General features: G+C 37.8%; 2 protein-coding genes across 5 annotated transcripts in view; one reads left to right on the forward strand and one right to left on the reverse strand.

Annotated features, from left to right (window-relative positions):
• The window catches only part of LOC107671200 (nectin-3-like protein), an 8,840-nt gene extending 869 nt beyond the window's left edge, over positions 1 to 7,971 (forward strand). The window contains exons 2-5 of one of the 2 annotated variants that reach the window (XM_016464092.1): positions 5,702 to 5,810; positions 6,317 to 6,342; positions 6,791 to 6,822; positions 6,982 to 7,971. In XM_016464092.1, the coding sequence (XP_016319578.1) occupies positions 5,702 to 5,810; positions 6,317 to 6,342; positions 6,791 to 6,822; positions 6,982 to 7,185 (371 nt within the window). In that variant the 3' untranslated portion in view covers positions 7,186 to 7,971. The remainder of the gene's footprint in view (positions 1 to 5,701; positions 5,811 to 6,316; positions 6,343 to 6,790; positions 6,823 to 6,981) is intronic. The other variant, XM_016464093.1, reaches the window with a different exon arrangement.
• An 801-nt stretch (positions 7,972 to 8,772) lies between these two features.
• The window catches only part of LOC107671209 (glutamate receptor ionotropic, kainate 5-like), a 51,796-nt gene continuing 33,371 nt past the window's right edge, over positions 8,773 to 27,197 (reverse strand). The window contains exons 2-20 of one of the 3 annotated variants that reach the window (XM_016464106.1): positions 25,662 to 25,826; positions 24,384 to 24,548; positions 24,141 to 24,238; positions 23,880 to 24,045; positions 20,258 to 20,436; positions 19,927 to 19,980; positions 18,990 to 19,151; positions 18,751 to 18,903; positions 18,492 to 18,596; positions 18,024 to 18,131; positions 16,951 to 17,154; positions 16,654 to 16,767; positions 15,515 to 15,624; positions 14,977 to 15,150; positions 14,666 to 14,831; positions 12,948 to 13,173; positions 11,905 to 12,033; positions 10,606 to 10,727; positions 8,773 to 9,877 (exon numbers count right to left, since the gene is read on the reverse strand). In XM_016464106.1, coding sequence (XP_016319592.1) covers positions 9,266 to 9,877; positions 10,606 to 10,727; positions 11,905 to 12,033; positions 12,948 to 13,173; positions 14,666 to 14,831; positions 14,977 to 15,150; positions 15,515 to 15,624; positions 16,654 to 16,767; positions 16,951 to 17,154; positions 18,024 to 18,131; positions 18,492 to 18,596; positions 18,751 to 18,903; positions 18,990 to 19,151; positions 19,927 to 19,980; positions 20,258 to 20,436; positions 23,880 to 24,045; positions 24,141 to 24,238; positions 24,384 to 24,548; positions 25,662 to 25,779 — 3,165 coding nt within the window. In that variant the 5' untranslated portion in view covers positions 25,780 to 25,826 and the 3' untranslated portion in view covers positions 8,773 to 9,265. Of the gene's footprint in view, positions 9,878 to 10,560; positions 10,728 to 11,904; positions 12,034 to 12,947; positions 13,174 to 14,665; positions 14,832 to 14,976; positions 15,151 to 15,514; positions 15,625 to 16,653; positions 16,768 to 16,950; positions 17,155 to 18,023; positions 18,132 to 18,491; positions 18,597 to 18,750; positions 18,904 to 18,989; positions 19,152 to 19,926; positions 19,981 to 20,257; positions 20,437 to 23,879; positions 24,046 to 24,140; positions 24,239 to 24,383; positions 24,549 to 25,661; positions 25,827 to 27,197 lie in introns of those variants that run through there. The other 2 variants (XM_016464105.1, XM_016464107.1) reach the window with 2 other exon arrangements.

The raw sequence follows: 27,197 nt of genomic DNA on the forward strand, positions 1-27,197 counted from the left end.
TTCAGATTATAAAAAGATAAGAAAGAGATGGCTCTTTAAAGAACCTTTGACTGAATGGTTCTTTGTGGAACCAAAAATGGCTCTTCTATGGCATCGCTTGAAGAACCTTTTGAAGCACCTTTATTTTTAAGAGTGTAAGAAGAGCAATAATCTGACAGGGGTCAAATTTCAGCAAAAACCTGGTCCTTGAATTTGATTGGCTGAGTGGCACATAAGGTCCAATAGTACAGGGACTTTTCCCTGAATGTATCACTCCAAATGTCTGCGTTTGAGTATTCTAGACAGAGTTTGTGTGTTAGTGGTGGGGTATAGACTCTTTTTTCGGTTTACTTATTTAAGCCAGTATCAATAGCAGAGATGGGCATAAATACAAAATACTGTGTGGAAAAATGTATTTAAATACAAATACAGTATTTTGTATTTTGAAAATACACAAAATACATGTGAAATTTGCCATCCAATGTAGACATCCCTATAGGCTAAAATCTATCTGGACTTAATCTGAATGCAAAAAAAAATAAAAATTATAATTATTTCATGTAAAATGTATTTTGTTGTATATAAAGTTTATTCAAATTAGAAAGTATACATTTAAAGGGGTCATGAACTTACTTTTTTATTTTATTTTATACTGTTGTCTGAGGTCCACTTATGACATTCGTGTGGTTTTTACATTAAAAAACATTAAAATCAATAAGTAATGGGTTATTTTCTACCCTGGTTTTGAGGCCGGCTCGAGAAATGCTTGGTTTTTTATGGGCGTGCCGCACGCATTGAAGACTTGGAAGTAAACGCCCACTGCTATGACTGGATAATAGTTTTGCATAGTAAATTAACTTTCTGTGTGTCTGTTTGACAAGCTACATCCTTCATAGTTGGAGCCTTCTGTGACTTTGGTTAGATACGTACATATAATCAGTACATATCAAGCGATCTCTAACAAAGCAATAGTGACACAGTACAAATATTTTTTACTCACATACGTGTGCTGCGTTCCTGTCGGATACAATATAGACAGCACAGCATTGCTTTTTAATCTCAGTCTCTCTGCAAATCCAGCATCGACCTGTGTCTTGTTTCCAACGGAATCCGCGCGGTGAAATAAAGTGAACAAACCATCAATGATTTACTCACGTGAGCTGAAACTTAATTAAAAATAAAGTTCAACCACGCATTCCTAATATTTGAATCCAAAGGAAGGTTATGCAGCGACTGTGTTCTTCCACAACCAGTAACTGCAAAATATTTTGCGATCTTCAACGGCATGTGTAATGTTATTGCTTGGTTGCTCGATCCGGTTTAGCGCCACTTATGCTATTTCCCTATGTCATGCGGGAATCAGTGGGTGGGGCTACAGAATTAGGCGTTGATATTCTTCTGTGGAGGCGGAGTTTAACCTATCTATTACGTCATAGGTAGGCACATTTCAGGATCTGGCGTTTGCTGGGCCTGATGTCAATAAAAGCTTTTATTTCAGTAACAAGGACGTTTTCAGTTCTGAAACTTACAGGATATTCTTTTAGTACGATGACCTCTTATATATCAAAAGCTCAAGTAAAAGTTGATTTCTCAATTCATGACCCCATTAAGGTTTTTCATTTTAGAAATGAAATTCAAAAGCTATTTTTCCAGAAATACTAATGAAAATCTCCTCATATAAGTGCCATATTAATGAATTCTCATTACTGCTTCAAAGTCCAATTCAAATTGTTCCAATTTCTAAAATGTGTTACAATCTTTTGGAAGAATAGTGTGACACACTCAAGAGGTTTTCAAATAGACCTGGTAGAAAGCCTTTGGAAACAAAAGCTGGAAGCTTGACTTGAAAAGTGTAATTATGAGACTACATTGAATTAGAGAAATGGATACAGAATGGAGAGGCAAAAACATATCACATTAAAATAACTAATTTATTAATTAATATGGGGGCTCTCAGTAATTGAGACATTCAAGTTGGGATTCTTGCAAAATATTACTACAACACCGAACAACGTTTATTAGAAAACATTACACTGTGTTTTTAATTGAGCACTGAACATGAAGTGGAGACTCAACGCAGTGCCAAAATTGTAAATTGCACTAAACTAAACAATAATGTCCTTTTAATCAAGCATTAAAATGTATTAGCAAATCCAGCATCGACCTGTGTCTTGTTTCCAACGGAATCCGCGCGGTGAAATAAAGTGAACAAACCATCAATGATTTACTCACGTGAGCTGAAACTTAATTAAAAATAAAGTTCAACCACGCATTCCTAATATTTGAATCCGAAGGTTATGCAGCGACTGTGTTCTTCCACAACCAGTAACTGCAAAATATTTTGCGATCTTCAACGGCATGTGTAATGTTATTGCTTGGTTGCTCGATCCGGTTTAGCGCCACTTATGCTATTTCCCTATGTCATGCGGGAATCAGTGGGTGGGGCTACAGAATTAGGCGTTGATATTCTTCTGTGGAGGCGGAGTTTAACCTATCTATTACGTCATAGGTAGGCACATTTCAGGATCTGGCGTTTGCTGGGCCTGATGTCAATAAAAGCTTTTATTTCAGTAACAAGGACGTTTTCAGTTCTGAAACTTACAGGATATTCTTTTAGTACGATGACCTTGTATATATCAAAAGCGCAAGTAAAAGTAGATTTTTCAATTCATGACCCCTTTAATTACTTGCTCAAAGTTTTTTTTTTTTTTTTGTAGGCTATCAGTAGTAATCAATAATCAGTATTGTTCAATTTAGTGTTATAGGCTATACATATGTTATCATATTCATACAGTATGTTTTGTTCTAATGTCACAAGTCATAATCTCAAGTTTACTGGGTTTTACACGATTCTTTGATTCTTTTTAGTAGAGTGTACTCAGAAACATTTTCACATGTGTCCTCCAAAATGACCCACAATCAGTTAATATGTGAAGAAATCAATTTATTCCTAAAGTTCTCACAAAATGATTGTTTGACAAACTAGGAAGGAGCACGCAGTCAGCAGGTTCGCGGTGTAGAGGCAGGTGAAAGTATGAACAAGGCTTCAACTGCACAAACCACTTCCACTACGAGAGAAAGTGCCAGATTATTCCACGTCCCGTGTGAAAGGGCCTTTTTTATGGAGTGAATAATGTGTCGAAATTAAACAAACAAATCCAGTATTTTGCAAACAATCTTGATCTGCTTTGCAAAGGAATACTCGACTCGCAAACAAACAGAAAGTGATTTGCAAATACAATGGTCAGAGTGAGCGAAATCGCAGAGGTGTAACAAATAAACGTAAGGTTAATTATAGATACAGTAAGACAGAAACCCACCTGTTCACCGCTCATTTTCATAAACGTGTTTCAGCGCTTCTCCCGGGAGACTATCGTAAAGTCACCCATAGCGCCATCTGCTGTTTTGAAAGAGGAAGTTGCTCAATTTGTGAGAAAATCAAGCCAAGTGATCGCATAAAAGGGCGAGTGTCTCACAATCAAAACAGCCCAGCATTTGTATGCACTAAATTTGGTATTTTTTCAAAGGTTACATGCAATTCGTAGCATTGATTTGTGAAATATGGTGTACGCTCATGTATATTTGTAAAGCATACGTTTATTTGACACCTCTGCGATTTCGCTCACTCTGACCATTGTATTTGCAAATCGCTTTCCGTTTGTTTGTCAGTCGAGTTTTCCTTTGCAAAGCAGATCAAGTTTGTTTGCGAAATTTGTTTGTTTAATTTTGGCACATTATTCATTCCATACTTTAAGTCAAAAGTATAGGCCTACTTGTCGGCGTTCCACTCCAGTCTCTGAGCACGCGCACACAAAAAACACGCTATTACTCAACCATTTGTCCATGATTCTTTTTCCACTCCAGCGTTTTCCCACTAAAAACTGCACAGATATATTTGCTTACCCCGATAACGATAGGCCTTTTTCTATGTAAACGATTTAGAAAACGTTCAAGCAATTCACACTTCATTGAACTATTCACACTTTATATTATTGCCACAATGTGTATTGTCATATCACCCTGCCCTAACATGCAGTAATGCTTTAAACACATTTGACAAACACTAGTTGATAAAAAACAACAACGATTAGGCTAACTATCAAAACTGATTGGCTAACGCTATTTTTTCCCTTGTTGTTGGTGCTCTTTTATTCTTTCATGTTAACTGAAGGCAAATCTGAATGATGCACTATTTTAACTTTAATCAGCATGTACAATTGACCATGACATCCTCACCCTATATTATTCCAGAAAAGTGCCTCACCCAATGCTGAATGGAGCTGTAGAGCTGCAGCTCACATGCATGAATGTTGGGGTTGGGGGTAGGGGAGGTGTCTGAACTAGTCGATGCACAAAAACAGCACCCTGATAAAGAAGTTGACTGTCTGGCACATAGTATTTTATGTATTTTGAAAATACAAAATTATCTTAAATGTATTTAAATACAAATTACATTTTATTTTTTCCAAAGGCTTTAAACAGATACATGCATTTAAAATACATATTTGAAATACAAAATGTTGTATTTTGTATTTCAAATATGTATTTTAAATACATGTATCTGAAATACTGCCCATCCCTGGTCAATAGTAAACTGTCTTTATGAACGAGTCGTTGAATCATTGACTAATTTGATCAACAAGATTTATTCAGGAGTGCCACCACTGGACAGGACCTTTCGTCATTTTTGTTAATGGAGCAAAAATAGACAAATACCTAGCAATATTTTGTTTTAAAAAAATTAGTATATTAAGTTCTTGTTTAATGAACTCTTGTAATGCTGATGGTCTGACTATAAGCAAAGGTGCATCCACACCATGCCATAATTACCTTAAAGGGTTAGTTCACCCAAAAATGAATATTAGCCTGTGTTTTACTCACCCTCGAAGCATCCTAGGTGTATGTGACTTTTTTCTTTCAGACGAATCCAATCGGAGTTATATTAAAAATACATTAAAACTAACCCTTTAATTATGAGATACCAACGTGTCCTTGTAGAACTCTTAATTGCAACCTGTAAACTGACCACTGCAGACTCACCAGAACAAAACCCTGAGTTAGGATAGGATAGGAATAAAAGTGGAAAGTTTGGTGTATGTAAGTGCTACTAAAGTGGAGATTTCTGGCTCAGTGCAGGGGAAAAAAAAACACTTTTTTTAAGAAAATAACCTTTAAATATATATACTGTAACTTAAATCTACAGGCGCAAACAAATAGTAAAGTGCAATAAAATAAAAACCTGAATGTATATTCTTGTTTCCTTTCCACTAGTCTGAAACAACACGTCACAGAAATCAAACAGAATCAAAAAATCTTAAAAATTGACCCACACATAAAAAAAGTTTTTGCCTGTAGTGTCTTGCCTTAATTAGCCTACATATTAACTGAAGCATTAAGTTTAGTTATTTGGCTATTGTGTAAAAAATGAAACAATTATAACCTTTTAACTACATTTTTAAGTTTTCTGAAGAATGAGAGTTGCTTGCCTCTGCTGTAATGGTTCCTAATGCCACAGTTTTATCACCCATTTTAGTGTCTGCAAGGTGAAAATAAGCAGCACAATTTTAGGTATCATTCTTGTTAGTATCACAATGAATCACCAAAGTTTAATACTCTGAGTCAGTGGTGAAAGTGAATAGAAAGTGCGCATTACAATCATGAATGCTGTTTCACCCCCAGACTTACTAATGATTTACATTGCTGGTTTATTACCTGTCCACAGGCAGTCCTCCTGTTCTGTCCACTGCTGAGGCTGTAGGGATTGTGACTGCTGTAGTGCTCATCACTATGATTACAGCTGTTGTGGGGTATTTATTCCTGCGCAACAGACGGTATGTTACTAGAAAACATTTAGAATTTAGCAAATGCATCAGCCAACTAGCAAAGCAAAAAATAAATAAAAAATTAGAACTTTTGCTACACAGGGTTTTAAATTATCAAATCCATTTTCAAAGGTTCTCTAATTTTTCATAAAATTGATTTAGATCTATTTTTATTCAGTTTTTGATTAATATGATTAATCCAGCACATCTGCATTTGTACAAATACTACAGGTAAAACCAAGATAATGTGCCAGCATTAGACATATGTACAGTATATACAAACACAACATACTCCATCACTGTCTTTATCTTCACTAAAGCTAACAAAAAGCACATACTGATATTAAATACAGAATCACAGTAAAACAATAGTAAAGTGGCTGAGCTGTGACTAATAAATTCATTATCATGTTCAATATTCAGCATACGGTTATCACAAGATGTTAAAAAAAACTTTAACATTTATTTTTGTAAATCATCTATTTTTGTTTATTTTGTTTTGCTACACATGGAAGAAGAGCCGGCAGCAATTTCAATTATTGTAAGTATAAACTTAACATGGGCTGTTTAAAATCTCCCTTTTTAAAGGAAATAATCATTGTAAAACTGAACATATTGCTAATTCTTGCATGATAAATTACTTTTATGTTTCTCATTTGTAAATTGCTGTAGATAAAAGTATCTTCTATGAGTAAATGCAAATAGGAACAGGTTTTAAAATGAATTAATTAATCTTATGCAAATCTGAGGATGCCATTTATGATCTGTAAGTACAAATTGCAAAATTGAGGGTATGGCTTCAAAAAATTGGTGAGTACGGATTACAAAATCATGGGGACAGACTTTCAGACGGGATTGTATAGGGGGCTCTTTACTTTCCCCTTTGCTCTTGCACTTCTAAGTCACGCCTTTAGACCTTTGATTCCATTCCTCTTCTGTGAAACCATGTATCATGACGCTATTTGACCAGTGTTTTACCTCTTTACTAGACACAACTCAGAGCCCCAGTGACCTACAACAGGTGAGACTTCCTGCTGCTGAGAACAACATCTTAACTGTGGGAGAAAACGTTATTTAGTGAAAGATGCAATCAATCCCTAATCTCATAAACAAGTCATATTTCACAAGTGTCAAACCATGAGCTTCTGTAAATGTCTCAACTTCTCTTTACCTGTATTAGGATGTCACATATTCTGATGTCACAATACTGAAACCAGGTAAAGCTAACAGAAGCACCTCGTCATCGGGGGACATTGAATACGCTGCGGTTTCCTTCAGTGGTCGGTCAGGATCAGCGTCACTGCGAGCCTCAGCCAATCAGACTGCTTTGGGTTTCCACACAGCAGAGCAGGAAACTGTGTACGCACAGGTGAAAAAAGACTGATTTTGAGTACAAACGTCACATCCACTACAGATTTCTGTTAATGAGGTGTTTGTGAACAGTAGAGACAATAAAGGGCCGATCACACCAAGGACAACTATAACGTTTTAATAATCATTCTAATTCTAAGAATAGGGAAGTCCACACCTCAGCTATAATGATAACGACAGAGGAACAATATTGTTGGAATCACCTTTTTCCAGCTGATGGAGGACAAAACCATTGACCATCTGACTTTAAAGAGCTTGAGCATTTATAGCAGCAGACAACAAAACTCCAGCTTATAATAAACAAAACGTCATCGTCCGTTAGCTATGGACAATTATGAATTTATCGTTATTGTTATCGTTCTTGCTGCGAATGGACTGATAGCCGCCTTTCCCGACCCCATCCCCCTCTCTCTCACATACTTCGCTTCCTGTCAAAACCTACTGTCCTATCAAAATAAAAAAGCAAAAATGACAAAAAAATCCCCTGCCAATATGGCCCAAAAACTGACACTGACAGTGTTTAAAAAGCGTGCTTGTTCTCTTTTTTTAGAGCTAGACTTGAGTCTGTGTGTGGTCTATGCAAAAAGTCACAAATCTTAGCACTTCTTAAAATGAAAGAAATGAGCTGATTTAAATACATACCAATACATACTCACTGTGAACATTTATTCCTAAGTGTCCCTTTATTTTCATCTCTTTGTGGGCTTTGATTTAGAATAACAAAATTGCCTGCAGAAAAACACAATCCAGTCTGTACACAGCATAAGGGTCGACAATAAAAAAAAAAAAGTAAAATAAAAAATGGAAAAATTCATGTTGTTAAAAACAAATTAGTATGGATTTTTTAATTCAGATTTGTATTACAAAGGATTTTTTTTTTTTGCCTATAGTTTTAACATTACATGATCAACTGGTTGGAAAAGCTCCTCAACCTCTAAAAACTGACCCGTTGATACATTCATTTCAAATATCCTCTGCACCTCAAGATGTAATGTAATATTAATGTAAATAACCATCATTTTATATGCAATACACATTTGTATAGAAACATTTTAAAGAATAATAATAAAAAAAGAGGTTCAGTGCCATTTTGGAACATCTGTGGTTCTTCTATTTCCTTCTTAATTCCATGAGTCATTTTCAGTGCACTGATGTGTGTGGGAAAAATGTTAAGCTGAACCACAACATCAGATGTCTGACTTTCTGTTTCTAAAAAACTCTGATCTGTGGTGAATGCAGACAAGCACACAAGTGCAAATTTGGGTTGCGGTATGTGGTGTGATTTTCAGCACTATTTACGGACTCACAAGTTCTTGCAGACAGATCAAAGTCCACGTTTTAATGAACACAGCTCCTCATTTCAAATAACACATATTCAGTCAGAGTTGATCTCCTCAGTATCAATAAAGTATCTCTATTTTTAATTTCCAATTCAGACAACACAACCCCAGAATTAAATTACACAGACAGTGAATTTAAAAATAAGTACAGTACAGAAAAGTAATAATATCTGTTTAGAATATCTTTTTAATTAACAAATTTGTGTTTCATAGCGTTTTTGTCCTCCGTTAACGCATGTGCTCTCATTCTGTCACGGTCTGGCTCTGATCTGGACAGTATCATTGAGACAATGATGTCCAAAAGAGAGCATCGCTGTGCTACTTCCTGTGTATGACCTCTATCGTAACATAGAGACCGAGTTCAGTCATTGAAGGGAAGGAGAGTCTGTGCCTCTGATCGCAAGCAGACGTCTGTGTGCTGCCTGAAGGTCAGAATCACGGGGAAGTTTAATATCTCTGTGCTGCCTGTCGTGAAGCATTTCTAAATCCTCAGACTGAGAGTCTTAAATATTTACCATCACATTTTCAAGGTTGTTTCAGACACGGTCAGTGTTATAGTACATTGTTCAGTAGTACAAAAGAATCATTGATGTGACACATGGCTATTCAAAAAAAAAAAGCAAAAAAAAAAAGCACAATTCTCTCGTACCAAATAAAAGATGGAAAGCACAGTTGTCTGTGATTTTGAACAAAAGGGGCAAATATTGCAAAAACGAGTCATTTTGTCTCCCCCTTTTGTCAGTCTCTCTGCTCTCATTTCTGCTCTCCCATCAGGTCTGTGTTGTTGCTAGACTGAGGTGGTGGTAAAGTGCAGCCTTTTGCCGGCGGGGAGTGGCCTATCCGGCACGGGCTCAGGCCACCGCCGCCGCCGCCTTCACTGTCTGTATTGGAGGATGAGTGTGGAGGGGGCGGGGCCAGGCGAGGCAGAGGGGCAGAAGAGGGAGGGATGCGTGTGCAAGAGGTTGTGCGTAGACTCTGGATACGCCGGCACTCCTGGCAAATGCGCACATGAGTGCAGCCCCGCGGCAGAGGCACTGTCACTGCAGGTGGACCCAGGGCCACTGTGGGGGTGCTGTTGGCACCTAACGGGTCCTCCAGAAGTCGCTGGGGGCCAGGGCCCATGTCTGAGGGGCCTCCTCCTGGCCCTGAACTTCCTGTCAGGGGTCCAGTACCGCTGTAGAGCTTTCCGTTGCTAAGGCGCATCTCTCGGACAAAACGCAGGGGCCTCGGGGCCCCTAAAGTGATGCGAGTGGGGTGTCGAAGGGCCAGAGAGCTGGACAGGGGTCGGCGGCGGCGAAGACGAGAACTTTTCTTGCAGGAAACGGCGTTACAGAACTCTGTCAACATCTCTTGACATACAGACACCTGAACATTTAGAAAAATATATTAAACGCTTGAACAAAGGAAGATTAGTATTTATCACAGCTATATACACACATATATATCATCAAGGCTGCATGTATTTAATCAAAAATACAGTGAAAACAGTAATGTCGCAAAATATTATCATTCGGAAATCATTCTAATATGCTGATTTGCTGCTCAAGAAACATTTCTTATTATTATCAATGTTGAAAACAGTTGTGCTGCTTAATATTTTTGTGGAAACTGTGAAACGCTACCATTCAAACGTTTGGGTTAAGTAATATTTAAAAAAACAAAAAAATAATTTTATTCACTAAGGATGCATGAAATTGAACAAAAGTGAAAATAAAGACATTTAGAATATCACAAAAGATTTACATTTTAAATAAATGCTGTTTACTGAACTTTCTATTAATCAAAGAATCCTGTTTACATAAAAATATAAAGCAGTTATTTCAGATTTCACAATATTTCTGTTTCTAACTGTTTTGTTAAACAAATAAATGCAGCCTTGGTGAGAATGACATACTTCTTTCAAACTCATTAAAAAAATGTTTTGGTTTTTTACCTTGTATTACAGATTTTTACACAAGTAGTCATGCACACCGTAACACAACCACTGACTTGGACTTCACTACGACACACACTAAGGCGAGGAGTCGGCGGGTTGCTTTGTAACCTACTGTAGAGTGACTGTGATATTGGCGGTCGCAGGAGAGAGGCCGTACCTCGTCTGTTTCAGCTGATCGGCGTGTGGACCACACAAACTCCATCACAGCCACAAACACAGCAATAATCAGGCCACAGATTAACACCACAAATATACCGCCAATGTTCTCCATCCCAAGACCTGCAACAGTCAATTAAACACTTTTAAACAATCTGCATCTATGAATCTTTAATCACAGACAGAGAAAATAATAAATATACTTTCCTAAAGTCGGCATGAAGTGGAAATTCACCTCATCTATTTTGTAAATGCAGTTGATATTATTGTGAACAATTCATCCATTGTGTTTTCAATTCATCCATTGTGCTTCATTTTTTTTTTATTTGTTCTGACCTCTTGATCATTTTGAATCAAAATGTCATAATTGATCTTCCAGAAATGACAGACTTCTCTCTGGCGATGCATGCCAGACTTTTCCAATCATTTAGTCCACCTAAACCCAGTCCCTTTCTTACAATTCACTTTCTAACAATTGACTTAAAGGGATAGTTCACCCCAAAATTAAAATGACTTACTCACCCTCAAGCCATCCTAGGTGTATATGACTTTCTTCTTTCAGATGAATAAAATTGGAGTTATATTAAAAAATGTCCTGGCTCTTCCAAGCTTTGTAATGGCAGTGAATGGTGGTCAAGATTTTGAAGCACAAAAAAGTGCATCCATCCATCATAAAGAGTATTCCACACGGCTCCGGGGGTTAATAAAGGCCTTCTGAAGCGAAACGATGCATTTGTGTAAGAAAAATATCCATATATAAATAAATGTAATATTTTAATTAAAATTAAAATACCCTCCCCCAATTCAGTGCCATTATAAAGCTTGGAAGAGCCAGGATATTTTTTTAATATAACTCTGATTGTGTTCGTTTGAAAGAAGAAAGTCATATACACCTAGGATGACTTGAGGGTGAGTAAATCATGGGGTAATTTTCATTTTTGGGTGAACAATTCCTTTAAGCTTGCATTCAGATCTGCCTCCATATAATCAACAACTGATAGTTAGAACCAAGTCCCCACCCTCCAGTGTGTGTGTGAAATCCCTGCTGTGTTTTGGAACATAGTAGCTGGTTTCTAACTGGTTATGAGTTGGCACATGCTGATAGATTGTTTCTTATCATCTTGGACCAGAAACAAACCAACTACCTGCTGGTTTTTGGAACTACCAGCCATTTTTTCGGAACATTGTAGCTGGTTGACCAACTAACATGTTCTTCACATCTACCGGTTCCAACTGGATTTTTCAGCAGGGATAAGAATGGGAGGAGATTATTGCGTTGAAGTGCAGGAGAGGTTCATGCCTTTGGCGCGGTGGTCTTCCTCTTTGGGACACTGCCCTCCCTCCCACCATCTTCTCTTTAGGATCTCCAACCTGTTATTCTCCTGCAACTGCAGCACTGCCAGACTGATCTCATCTCTGAAAGGAGAACCTGGGAGACAGAATAATGCCGATGTAATAGTTTGGTGATTTAGCATGAGGAAGTGTCAATGAATTGTGCACATAATGGCACATTCACTTCTGTAAAAACAAGCCTGTCTGATGATAGTCAAATTAATTCACAGTTTGCTTATTTATTGGTGACCTAGAAACGCAGAGCCTTAAATATGCCTTCTTCATTACATTACTTTTTAAAATGTGGTCTCAAGAGTTTTTGACCTTAATGTACGTTAAAGACATAATGAAGCCTTCTATGGAATTTTTTCCATTTTGGGGAGTATCACGACGCATGCGCGCACTTCCGCTTCATGTAAACAACGCATGCGCATTGCGCTGCTGCTTACGTCAACACGGACATGAGTCAGCACACGCATGCGTTGTTTACACGAAGCGGAAGTGCGCACATGCGTCGTGATACTCCCCAAAATGGAGGCAAGCCACAGCAGACTGGATGAGGAGGAGAAGAATTGTTGAACAAAGTTGTTATTTTTGTTTTCCTTGCGCACAAAAAGTATTCTTGTAGCTTCGTAAAATTACGGTTGAACTACTGATGTCACATGGACTATTTTACTGATGTCCTTTCTACGTTTCTGGACCTTGATCGTGGTAGTACCCTTGCTGTCCATGGGAGAGTCAAAGAGCTCTTGGAATGCATCAAAACTATCTTAATTTGAGTTCCGAAGATGAACGAAGGTCTTACGGGTTTGGAACGACTTGAGGGTGAGTAATTAATGACAGAATTTTCATTTTTGGGTGAACTATCCCTTTAAATGTAATTATGGTTTAAAAACCTCATGATTCCCAGTCCATTGTAAGTTTGTTACTGTGCTCATTTTTTCCTTAATTTCTACAAATGTAGGGATGAGTTGAGATCATTTTCTGTGGTATTATGTTCCTCTTGCTCACCGAAAGGCATGCCGATTCCGTAACCCTTGGTGTCCAGCAGGCCTCCGATCTGGGTGAGGTTGCATTTGAGGCTGCGGTGGTACTCATTCATGGTGCTCTCAAGCAGGAAGGCGTATTTAGAGTTCAAGACTCGTGCAATGCCCTCCTCTGTGCTCTTCACGAAGACACTGGGCTGCTTTGAATACATGTAGTTCCACATCCGCTGATACGTTTGATAACGAGAGTTCTGAAAGAGGGGAGGAGAGGATGTATAATCAGTGCATACATCATAAAAAAAACATTTAAACACGATTTAACATGCAAAAAAAAAAAAAAAACCGAGTGAGACAGATGGTAAAAACTCTTGAGCAAACAAAAAACTGATAAGAAAATAGATAGTCTGTAAGCCAAGGGTACACTACAAGCAAAAACAACAACAACAACAAAATAAGAGATTCAAAACCCATCCAAATGCATATGCAAATATATGCCTGCTGGCACTTTACATGAATATGGTACAAAATTGGGCTTGAAACATTTTTTTTTTTCTTTTTTAACAGATGTTCAGTGAAAGAAGGTGCTTAGAGCATTAGAGGCACAAATCCCAAGTTTTTCGTTGTGACACCTATAAGTAAGATGAACATAAACACTACAAATGACAGTATCCCAACCAAAAATAACTGAATGTATAATTCAGTTTATTGCAGTAAAAAAAAATAAAAAATACAATTGAAACATCATGTGGACTCTTTCTACAGCATGACAATTAAAAAATGATATTACATTTTCTCAATTTTCTCATTTTGACAAATATTACATTCTTGACTGTCTTTATCAAGTTTGTCTGTTTTTATCTGTTATAGATTAATGTAATTGTACATTAATCTATAATTAAAAACTAGTATTTGGTCCCAAACTGATGATGGCTTAATTTAGGCTAAATTTGCAAGCTTATGGTCTAGTACATTCTTACTTCTTTTCTAATTTTATAAATTTTGTCAACTATTTTTTTATTTATAAATTACATGAATAAGATCAACATGAAATTAAAATTCACCCAATCTATTTTTACATGGTTGTTATTGATATTATTGTGAGTGATTTATCTATGCGTTAATCTTTTACATTTGTTTTGACCTCATAATTTAATAAAAATGTCATAAAAATGTCTTAACTCGATCTTCCAGTGAAACGACTGACTTCTCTCTGGTCATGTAATATCGCTTAAACCCTGCCCCATTCTTTCAGTCGACTGCAAGCTTGCATTCAAATCTGTCACCATCCAATCAACAACTGATGGAAGACCAAGTGTCTGTCCTACATTTTTTTCCTTTATCTATAGTCTGTTTCACTCGCATATACATTACATTATGAATAAAAATATCTGTCGCTACATCTCTTTCATCACATTTGCAAACATGTTCTTAGTGTTGGTGACAGGCTTGCAAAATATGAAATGAACAGAAAATTATAACGTCGTACAATATTTAGTTTGACCTCCTGAGGCTGCTTAACATTTGCTGATGGTTAAAAAGAAGTTTAGAACACCAAAGTATACTGAATTTATGGAAAGTTCCTCCTATTTATTATGACCATTTATTGCCCACAAAACACACAATGACTCCTCACTAACCCTTCCAGGCAGATGTTTCATAAGTGACCATTCACATTTGCAAGCCAGCATGTCTTCACTTTTGTGTGCGTATGTGTGTATAAACTTAATATCATATGATTTGTACCATAAAAAAGGTCATGGTGCTTCCTCCATGAATGGTGCCATACTGGATATTGGTTTGATCGGCCAGGTCATCGGGGGATTCGATTGGCACTTCCATTCTCTGCACTGTCAGAAACGCAGCCAGATTCGCTGTGTATGAAGAGATTATTATGAGAGTGAATGCCCACCTAAAAGAGAGAGACAGAGAGAGCGAGGACATAAACGATGGAAGCAGAGGGCAACGAGCCCATATCTGTGCTGTGTAATGTGTCCATTGACTCTGTTAAAATGATCATCAACACATATGGAGCTCCAGCACACGCTCACACTCACCAGACCCCACTGACGCAGCGTGTGGAGAGGGCCCGGGGCATGATCTCTGACCCCTGCTGCATGAAGCCCCCGACAGGAAACCACAGGCTGTTTCCTAGTGTGTACTGATTTTCCAGCAGGTCTCTGCGCTCACGCAGACACGGGTGAGGGTTATACCATTCATACGGACTCAACCTGAGACAAGTACACAGAGAGAGCATTAGAGAAAAATCTTGCACGGTGCATTACATTTTTATTTTCTCACTATACTATAAAAATAATAAATCACTACATTTTGCTAGATGAATTCTTCAAACAAAATAAAAAATGATTTATTATAATAATAATAATAATAACTGCCAATAGGGTAAGAAAGCTAAACCTAATTGAAGATTGCATTTGCATCTCTGAAATAAAGTATTAATATCTTATGCAGTTTTACCTCTGAGATAAATTAATATTATTTTAAAGAGCAAAACAACCAAACACATTGATTAAGGCAAAGATTTTTAGCTGTGTTTGAGTATATGTGTGTGTAGGTGTGCGTTTATGTGTGTACCTAGCAGAAAGAAAAAGCACACAGCTGACAGCGAGGTAAGCCAGCAGCATGAAGAGCCAAACAGCCGGTGAGAAGGGATCCAGGAAGGAGAAATAACCTGGCTTTCTGCCCTGAGAGACAGTGGAAGAGAAAGAGAGGTAAATGAATGCAGCTGAAGGAAGGAAGGTGGTAGAACTAAAAGCCAAAAGGAATTAGGTACACTATGAATATTCAATCTGTTAATTACATAAATGTGACAATAGAAAATGCAGCACTGTATAATACATATTACAGCATTTAGACAAATTTTCTTTCCATCAATCAGTCAGTCTCTCTGTCTGTCTGTCTGTCTGTCTGTCTGTCTGTCTGTCTATCTATCTATCTATCTATCTCTGGTTGTTATTCAGGACAAGAAGAGAATATCACACTATTATCAGGGCATTTGCCTCAAGGTGTATCATCTCATCCTCCTGTTTCTTCCATTGTGTTTTAATCGTGTATGTTTTACTTCAGCCACAAGAGGGCGCTATTGACCAAAACAGCACACCAGAGTCAACAAAGATGGATTTTAAAACTGTTCCATGGAAAGCAGATCTTGCTGTTTACTGTTGACCAATAAAGGTACAGCCAATATTAACCAGTTTTCGGTATCAGAAGGTGTGGGTCAGGTTTTGCTTATAAAACATTTGGTCTCTACAAGGATATTAAAACCTGAAACCAGTCAACCCCATGATAAAAGTTTAATAAACAATTGGAAGTTAATTACAAATTCATTACAATCAATTAATTTATATGCAAATTCATTATTCTAATTAATCATAGTTAATCACATATATCAATATTTGATGAGAAAAGCACAGAAATTAAGAAATATTTGAAAGACGTTGCAAAAGAGTAAAACATTGCATAGACATTACCAAAAAGCAAATTTTAACCTCAGTTGTTCATTGTTTTTTTTTTTTTACACAATATCACTGAACACAAGCCTATAACAATCTTTCAGTCAACAGCAATACATTTTTGTTAACAAGTTTGTCTGTCTGAGGTAAACTTTTACACAGGACATGTTTCTGTATTCTGTCTCTGTTGTTTTTTAGTTTGTTGATGTACGTGAACATCCAGACTGAAGCCATTGCGTAGATTCTGTGTGTGTGACTTACTATATGGACCCTGTAAAGAATACTGATGCCCAGGGTCATAAAGGGTTTTGAGAAGTCAATGACCTTCTCTCTTTCAGATGTGATGGTAAAAGCTGCTACAGCCAAATCAGCTTTCTGCTCCAAAGAATGAAGGAGAGAGGAGGAGAGAGCAACAAAACATTGTAAAAGCAGAACATAAATTCTTGTAAAAGTCATCTAGACACAATAAAGAAAATGACACAGAACTGAATTGAATGCAACTGTGTGATTTCCATAATTAATTCAGGAGGGGATGTGTTGATGAGTATGACCACATACCCTGTTGATCAGCTCTCCCACCATGCCTGTCCATGAGCCGTTGGGTTCAGGTGCTCCATACAGGCCATCGTCCACCAGTTTGATGAGGAAGGTGAACTTGAGGCTATCAGCCAGCTCTCTCAACATGTCCACACAGAAACCCTCGTACTGCTCATTCCCCTCAAACTCCTGGTAATTCACCTTTCTCATCACGTACGGGTTCTCCTGCACGCACAAACACACAAACACATTCATGTTATGCAGTAGTTTAAAGTCCCCATCACATTTGTCTTACTATATTAGATAAAATATTAAACACATTTTTAAAAGTTATAAGTTTATAAGTTAAGAAAACAGTTGTGAATTTTTTTATAATTTTACTACTTTGAGCAGGTGTTGCTTTGTCATGTCTCCAGATGACACATTCATTTCTAACATGAAAAACATTAATAACAAATATTCCAGGTGTTTTTTTTTTTAATTCTTTCCTTTCTCTAATCTCTAAAATGTTTCGGGCAAAACATTTTTTTTATTTTTTTTTTATTGGGAATATTGTTTTATTTGGTAATCACTATATAGTTGTCCTCTTTATCATTTCAGTTTGTTAGTAATCCTTTAACTAACAAAAGACAGTTATTTAATGACTGAAAGTGACAGGAAGTGACATATTTTCTAATCGGAACACAACAGCACAAAAAGAAGCAAATTTTAGCAAAGGATTTGGTAAATTCTGTTATGTAGTTGGTTTGTCTCACTTTAAAACGCATCATCTTGTAAGATAAAAGTACAGACATGTTTTATATATTTTGAAATATCTTTTCACTAATTTGGACTGAATTAATTTCAAATTTACCCTCCATTAATTCCTGTGAATTCCTTATTCTCTTAATAATAACTATGTTCTTTCCATCATGATAGACATTCCGTTAACTGTATGTCCATTGTGTAAATACGTTATAATTAATTAATAGTTTAAGTGGACATTATAGAGTTCAAAATGTACTGCATAACAGGAATTACCAATGTAGATCTGGTAAATATTGTGTGAACATAAGTGGGCTATTTGGACCTGCTGTAGTGCAGTTGGTTCTCACCAGTATAGTGGTGATGATGAGGCTCTTGTTAGCCAGAGTCTCAGACACGTTGATATCCAGACTGGTGGAGTTCATCAGCAGAGTGTTGTTAGAGTACCAGATCCCAATCTAACACAGAGATGGATGACAAATGGAACAATCAAATGGAAAGATGCTGACACTATTCAAAATGTGTGTGTGTGTGTGTGTGTGTGTGTGTGTGTGTGTGTGTGTGTGTGAGAACCTACTTAACAAAATCGTACCCAGAAGTGAGCTAAATCTGACAAAACCTTCTTTTAGTGATATCCTGATTTGTTTTTGTTTTGTTTTGTTTTTTTAATTGGGAAAATTGGGAAAAAAAAAAAGTTTTCTGTTAGGGTTAGGATTAGGTTATTTTATCTAAACTAATATCTGAAAACATTAGACGTCTTTGTATATCCCCATTTAGATAGCTAAGTAAATGTGTACATGCTTGTGTGTGTCTTTAACCTCTTTGTGGCCTCCCCTGTGCTTCTCCAGGATGTGGAGGGAGTAATTGGTCCTCTGGCCTTTACTGTTGAACTCAACTCGACCTGTCAAACCATCATACTCCACCTGATCAAAACATGGGAATAGAGAGAGAAAGAGAATAGAAACAGTTATGTTACCTTAAATAACACAATGGATGCTCTCTAACACAGAGAACAATGCTGGAAGACTTTCAAGTGGTTGAATATATAAATGTACACACACACACACAGAGACTGACCATACGCAGGTAGTTCATGAGGCTGGTTCCGTGTTGCCAGATCTGAGGGGAGGTGCAGCTGAGAGGTTTGACGCCAATCTCCTGACTCCGGTTGAGTTCCTGCACTGCACTCACCACCACGTGGACCGCATCAAACAGCAGGGCCGACGACAGCTGAACACACACATACACAGTTTAGTGTGAGCAGTCTGCGTGTGATACATCGATAGGCTTCTGTATTGTGTTTGTGTGTGTATCACCGCTGGTCCAGGGTAAGGGTTAATGTCACAGCCCTCTCTCCAGGACAGGTTAAGGCTCCTGATAAACTCCAGGTAAAATGGGTGGGTGGTGTTAAACATTGAGAAGCCCACGATGTTTGACTGCTCATCCACTATATCATCCAACCACAGCAACGGGAAGTTCTGCACACACACAGGAATGACATAACACAGCAGAAAAGAGAGAACATCAGCCTGTGTGTAAGAATTAGAAATATGAAAGAATATAGAGCTCAGGATCAGAATAATGACTAGTCCTGTGAAATGGTACTGGTTAAGTGGTATTTGAGTAGTTATGTATAGTTTGTGTATAGACTGAATGAATGTTGAATGGTGCACGTGAGCAGTGTGCATAAGACGAGCGATGAGTTAAACTAGACTAGTTAATTAAAGGTGTGTGTGAATGCATGCAAGGTTTGAGTAACATGTAATTTGTTGGGGGGACTAGTGATAAGATGGTTTAGTAATGCATGCAATGTTTGAGTAACATGTAACTTGTTACGGTAGACTAGTAATAAGGTGGTTCAATAGTAGGTAAGGTCTGTGTAAAGTGGTTAGATTAATGATTAGAAGTTTCAGTAGTGTCCATTAATGGTTTAAGTATGTTACTGTAGGTTAGACTAGTGACTACAGTAGTGTTGAGTAGAAACTAGAAACTGTATTTTGGCAAGTGTGTGATGCCTAGTGTTTTAAACACAATAGGTTAGACTAGTAACTAGATGTTTTAATAGTGTGCTTTGTATTTGTAGGTTATGCAGTAATATGTCTTTAATGTAGTTCAAGCTGTGAAGGGGGTTGGCTTGAGAAGTGTGAGTGGGTTTGTTTGCGTAATAAAGATGAATTGTTAATACAGAAGATGGGGCTTCAGGCATGAATATATCTGCAGGAAAATAGGCCAAGAGCTCCTCCTCTATCTTACCATAGTTGTGAGGATGTACTTGTAAAACGCTGATGTCATTCCCAACTCTGACGCCTAAAAAGAAAGGCAAGAGGAACGAGACAAAAACATTTCATTGTGTGTGGAGAGCTGCACAGAAAAGCAGAATATTTCAGTGCTCATTGTAGAATACAGTCCTTCAGAAACATTATAATATTTATAGTATCTATAAATTAAAATGCAGGTATACTGAACAAAGCTGAATTACAAGGTGACGAGAGAACGAGAGACTGAAGTGGGCGAGAAAAGGAGAATGAATGAATGTGAAATAAGCCAAAGCAACAGCATTTAGATAATGTGACTATATGCTTACCTTTTTCAGTATAAGGTAAGATAAAGATGCATTAGCATCAATAATTATTGTAGCTATTTTGTCATCACGAATCTCCTTTAGTAAAGGCGTGGGGTCAAGGTTGTCATCCAGCATCCTGATTGACAGCGTCTCTCGAGAGATCAAAAACCCCCTTATCAGCTCCTCTAGTCTCAGCAGACCTGCGGGGAAGAAGGCAAGTTGTTGGCCGAAAGGATATGAACACTATTACACCAGACTGGAATTGAAAGGGGCCAAACCTAGCTTCATGTAGTGTACCTGAGATGGTTTGTGTCTGAGGTTGTTTGTAAACAGCATGCATCTGTCTGTTTGCAATGCTGCTGTGAAGAAAGTTAGTCGGTGGCAACACAAAGTCCAGTGAAAATGTAAATAACTAGCTGCGCTCTCAAGGGAGCCCTCATGCACAGAAAGAGCCAGTAAAGCCAGTGCCAAACTTTAATTAGCTTGAGGGAGGAGAGAAATCAATGCTCTCCACACTCTCATTCTCTCTCTCTGTCTCTGCTCTCAATACCTCCCCTTTTTCTGTCTTTCTTTCACTGATTTCTCTCGTTCATTCTGATTCTCAGCCTCTCTGTTTGCTTCATTCCACTAAATTTGTCTCTTTTTCGATATTTCACTTTCTTATTCCCACAGCTGTGTTATAAAGTGAACTCAAACCTTTTGTTTTCCACCAGAGACCAGTGCTGTCACACACTGAAACAAACATTATTAGACCCAGCCGTGTGCTTAATGACTCATGTGTCACAGTGACTAGAGCTCTGTTCCAAAACCTAGCGAGCAGCCAGCATTGTAGGACATCAAGGTGCAAAACCGGTTTCAAAAGGTAGGCATTTTAGTTTTGAGATGCCTAAATTCTAGCAGCAAGAAGGTAATCCCAGAATGCACTGCACCAAGTTCAAAGAAAAAAAAATGCATGCAGAATGAAGGTTTTATTAGTTTTATAAGTGTTTATTAGTGAATAAATAAATCCAAGATGGTGGACGAGTCAAGATTGTTGATTATACATAAAATTTTCTTTCATTCAATACTGAAAGTGTCAATAAAAATACTTTTGTTTTAACACTATTTTAATGCAATATTTGTGAGTACTATATCATTTCATGTTTACTGAGGATTCCTATTAAAATAACTAGATTTCACCCACAAAAATTCACCAAACACAGCAACATGCTAATGTAAAACTCTATTGAAATCAATTGTGTGGTGCATAATTTGTGTGCTGTGCAGAGTTGCTGCTTTCTTAAATACAGTCATTCATTTGGTTTCATCATACTTAATGGGATAGCTCACCCAAAAATACAAATTCTGTCATTAATTACTCAGCCTCATGTCGTTCCAAACCCATAAGACCTTCGTTCATCTTCGGAACACAAATTAAGATATTTTTGATGAAATCTGATAGCTTTCTGACCCTGCATAGACAGCAATGCAACTGACACATTCACAGGCCCAGAAAGGTAGTAAGAACATCTTTGAAATAGTCCATGTGACATCAGTGGTTCAACCATATTTTTATGAAGCTATAAGAATACTTTTTGTGCACATAGAAAACAAAAATAACAACTTCATTCAACAAATTCTTCTCTTTTGTGTCAGTCTTTGCCGCATGTTCAGGAGAGTAGCATGACGTATGCGTGTGGTGATGCTGGTGCGCGGTGCCTTGTTTACAAGCAGAGGATGCGCGGTGCCTTTTTTACAAGTAGAGGAAGATGCACGCTGTACATAAAACATGGAAACATATCTGAAGATTTCAACAGAGAGGATGAAAGCCAAGCCTTTCTTATTTGAACCAGAATATACAGTCGATAAACTAAGAGACATGGATGTTCTATGTCAGAACGCTGGCTCCTGCGTCAGCAGCACCACACACATGTGTCATGGTACTCTTGTGAACGCGGGCCAAAACTGACACGGAAGAGAAAACATTTTTAAAAAGTCGTAATTTTTGTTTTCTATGTGCACAAAAAGTATTCTTGTAGCTTCATAAAAATATGGTTGAACCACTGATGTCACATGGACTATTTTAACGATGTCCTTACTACCTTTCTGGGCCTGGGAGCGTTTTAGTTGCATTGCTGTCTATGGAGGGTCAGAAAGCTCACGGATTTCATCAAAAATACCTTAATTTGTGTTCCGAAGATGAACGAAGGTCTTACGGGTTTGGAATGACATGAGGCTGAGTAATTAATGACAGAATTTTCATTTTTGGGTGAACTATCCCTTTAAGGGCCACTTTCACATAGAACGCGATTTTTGCATTTGACCGCAATGCTTTTCTGTTGTTTTTCTCTGTAAACATGCTAGATGGACATGTTTGACCATTGTGCTCATGTCTTGCATCATTTGCAGCATCTCATCATCTTTTCTCAGCGACACATCTTTTAAAAAAATGCTAAGCTTAAGTTCAGAGTAGTAAAACACACCTCCATACCTTGCAGGTTTTTTCATTCCACTGCCCTGCATCTCGTGTTTTTAAATGCAAAGATGCTGTCTGTATGAATCACTTCTTAGTATTCTACTTATGCAAAGTATAGTCAACAAGGCAGCTGGCTTAGTTTTGGAACATATGTATGCAGGAGATAAAAATCATGGTTAAATTCTGTGTAAAACCTAAGCTTTGTAAAAAAAACAACAACTTAGAATGTGTTTACGCAGTTGTTTAGATGTTCCTTTCATGCTTTTTCAATCTGACAGACAAGAGGTCACTAGAGAAAAAACAGTTGAAGCTGTGTGGCATCAGATGACAGTTTCATAAATTAAAGGCAATGAGGTTCAGTACAAAATCACGGCACACAACACACATGAAAACATTTGTGTCAAAACAGGCTTGCGAAATTGCTTTCTATCTGTTTAACAAGAAGCTGTAGCACAGCAGAGAGCCTCTCTCCATCTCTTGCCACCATTTTAAATGAGCTTGATGAGTGGCAAGTTGCACCTACTCTGCTGCCATAGCAACCATAGTGCAGCCAACTGGGTCAGAGCTGAGCGTTATGTAGCGATGCCCTCTCTAACACACATGAACGTCCAAAAGCACAAACACACACACACAGCCACACATGCACACACTCTGCATATGTGCTGGTGTCTCACACATTAACACACACAGCAGGGGGGGAGATTTATTCTCAGATTACGTGAACGTTATGTTGTCCAGTGACATGCTGTGTAATTGCCCAGCAGTATGTTTTATTGGCACAGCTACCTATTACAACAAAGTAATTGTTAGCACTTGCAGTAAGAAAGCACTGCAGTGTCATTATCAGAGTCTGTTCTCCAGAACTTCTGTAATTTCATCTCTCTCATCAGCCTTGAATACATATTGTAATTAGAGTGTTTGCTGAGAGAAGATGATTGATTGGGCAGATGGAGTTGAGGAAATCAATTTAAACGTTTTTTGGAAAAGTGGAATTATTGTAAATGGGTTGTTTTCTTTAGAAAAGGTAAAAAAATTTACCTTTCTCTGAAGACTTCAGCACTAACTCGTATTTATAAGTATCCTATGCTAAAAAAGTGTGTGTTGTTCTCCATGTGGAATAATTGTACATATTCAAGCTTGAAGAAAGACCAGAGCAGCTGATGAGCAGAGCAGAGGTCTTGGACTCACATTCGGCCTTAGCGCAGACCAGACTAGCCGATGGGTAGCTGAAGGAGCGTAGGATGGCTCCGATGGCAAGGCTCAGATCCTCGTTGCTAGGATACAGAGTCACAGATGCAAAGCGCAGGTAAGGAAGCCGTGGAGTCTCTTCCGGACCGATTTTGACATGCGGAATCTGAGAGAGAGCAGTTTGAAGAACAAAAGGAAAGAGATTATGGTTAGTGAATTAACACAAAACAAGTAAATGTGGAATATTTAAATGAAGCGCACCTCCTTTTCCCCACAGATGTGACTGACTATGGAGCCAGAGGCAGGGCTGGAGGCGGGGCCAATCACAGAGACCACGCCCTTTGGCAGAATCTGGCACACTACGATAAAAAAAGTAGAGCATTTCATTCCTCATATCCACTCTGTTTGAGTCACTGTATGCTGTACTGCTTTACTTCAAAGTTTTTTGTGTGCAGGGATATATGTGTGTGTGTGTGTGTGTGTACTTTTTAATTTATGACTCACTAGTGTCTGTAGTCTCATACTGAGAGTCTTTCTGGAGTTCAAATATGTCGACCTCCACGCGAGCACGAGCCGGGCCCTCCATCACACTGTTGATGTTCTCGCGTGCTAACGCTAAAGCTAAGCGCTCCCCACGCCCACAGACAGAGCTGTCATCCAAAATTGCCGCTAACAGAGGAGAGAATGAGAATGAGAATGAGAGAGAAACAGACAGATAAAGTAGAGAGAAATCATTACAAGAATGGGTACAAGTAATATAAATGCAATATATAACAACCCTTTAATAATCACTCTTTTACAACAACCATCTACCATGTCCAATAATAATAAAGTCAGTAATAAAGTCTATTTTTAAAGTCAATAATAAAGATTATTTATAATGATTCTGAATTGCCATAGTGTATCTAATAGGATCTTCTGTAATAAATTTGGTTATTCTCAACTGGTGGGCCAAAACCCAAAAATGTGTTGCAGGTTTGTTCTGATGGGGTCACAGATCAATTAGAAAAAAAAATATTCTAAATGCAAATAATAAAATTCAACTAACCATGTGCTCTACTGTTCAAAATTTCTGAGTAAATTTTTTTTACTTTTTTTTTTTAGATATTTTTTATGAATTCAAAGAATCCTGAAATGAACATATTTCCACAAAAATATTAAGCAGCACAACATTGATAATAAGAAGAATTGTTTCTTTAGCACTAAATCACCATATTAGAATGATTTCTGAAGGATCATGTGACACTGAAGACTGGAGTAATGACTGCTCAAAATTATGCTTTGTCATCACAGGAATAAATTACGTTTATTGCATTTGCACAAAATATATTAAATAAAAAAAAATATTTGAAATTGTAATAATATTTCACAATATTACTGTTTTACAAAAGAGTCAAGCTGCTTTGAAACAATGTGTATTGTAAAAAGCGCTATACAAATAAATTTGAATTGCATTGAATTTAATTTTACTGTATATGTACTCAAATAAAGGCTATATATTTGTCTCATCCTTGAAAACCATTTACAAACCAAACATTTACAAACCAAAATTGTAAACTTTCCTATTCAACAGGTGTCATGTTAATAATTTTGCATATTTTAGTGTTTATGCAGTTTATAATAGTACATTTTAGTTTAGTTTAGTACAATAAAATGTTGGTACTTTGTTGCCACTTGATTTCTAGAATTAAATCTGGGTCATAAAACAAAACCATTTGATTCACAGACAGATACTGGGCTTGTCAATCACATGACATGAGTCCATATGCATGCGACACTTACCCATCCGTACGGATGACAGAACAGAGGTCTGGCTCAGGGAAGAAGGCGGCATGGTAACCACGGTGACTAACAGGAAGCGGAAGTAAATCGACAGCAGGAGCGCTGGCAGTTCCGGCATCTTCTACCGCTCCTCATGGAGATGCCTTCTGCTGCCTACAGCACCCCCTAGATGAACACAGAAATTAGATGAACTTTGTTATACATGAGCACTTATAGATTTCCGCCAAATTGTACATTTCAACTTGCTCCGGTAGTAGACAAAACAAACATGTAAAAGGTAAAACATAAAATATCAAACCATTGTTTTGGGCATGGTTTTGTTTCGACCTGACATTTATTAAACATGTCCTTGTCCTGAGAACTGTTACGACTCTCTCACTACACAGACTTTCACATGTCACCCCGGACTACATTTCCCAGCAGCCATTTCACTAATCACACGTTCACCTGAAACCAATCACACACACTATATCAGGGGTTTTCAACCTGTGGGGCCCAGGGGGGCACCAGCACCTGTCAAGGGGGGCGAGAGCATCAGTTAATTCAGAGACGTTCCCTTGAGAATTTATGAATATGAGTTAACAAATCTTTAGCCATCCACTAGGGGGCAATCTGCTGAAATGCACAAACAGAGCCTTCTCAGACAGCAGGTGAATACCAATGGCTGTCTTGACAAGTATTCTTGTAAGCACAGTCGGTTGTTTTAAGTGAATGTAAACAGTGAAGAAAATATCAAATGTACATCAGTATAACGGATCCGTGCATTTCTTATGTAAATAATGTTAATCAAAAAGAGCAAAAGAAAAATTGTTCGCTGCTTTAATAGCTTTAATGGATATTTGCTTTTATGTTAATGTTAATAAAGTAATTCGGTGTGACTACAGTAATACCAGGGGGATGGGGTTGTTGGATGTTGGGGGGGCACGAGTGAAATTAGACAAACTTGGGGGGGTGCATGTCCTAAAAGGTTGAAAACCCCTGCACTATATAACACCCACTCAGATCCTGTTCAAACGGCCGAGTATTGTTTAAGCGTTTATGCTGTTTAGCGTAGCTACTTTACGGAGCCAATTCCCTGTCATTGTTTGAGTTTCCCATAGTGTAGTCATAGTCTTGCCTTGCCTGTTTTCTCATGTTCTGATTCTTGCCTGTGCATCCTGGATTACCCCTCTAGTCTCGCCCTGTTCGGATATTGATTACCCCTTGCCTGGTCCATCGCCTGTGTTTGGATTAACCCTTTGGATTACCCTGTTTGGACATTGTTCACCGGAGATCGACCACGCCCGTTTACTGGACTATTCTTGTGTCTTGCCCTCAATATACCTGTTGCCATTGTCTGACCCTCACCTGTTTCTGACCACGCCTTTGAATAAAAGCTTTGCAAATGGATCCGCACATCTCTCGTCCCTGTCGTCTCGTTACAAGAACACAGTTCAACATTTGCCTGAATATAAAACGTACAAAACTACTGCTAGGCAAACAGTGTTTTTTTAATAGAACTTCTTACTCCAATCCCTATATAGCTACTAAGATAAA

The sequence above is a fragment of the Sinocyclocheilus anshuiensis genome, unplaced genomic scaffold, assembly GCF_001515605.1.
Source record: "Sinocyclocheilus anshuiensis isolate Anshui unplaced genomic scaffold, SAMN03320099.WGS_v1.1 scaffold1286, whole genome shotgun sequence".
In the NCBI taxonomy this organism is placed as follows: Eukaryota; Metazoa; Chordata; class Actinopteri; order Cypriniformes; family Cyprinidae; genus Sinocyclocheilus; species Sinocyclocheilus anshuiensis.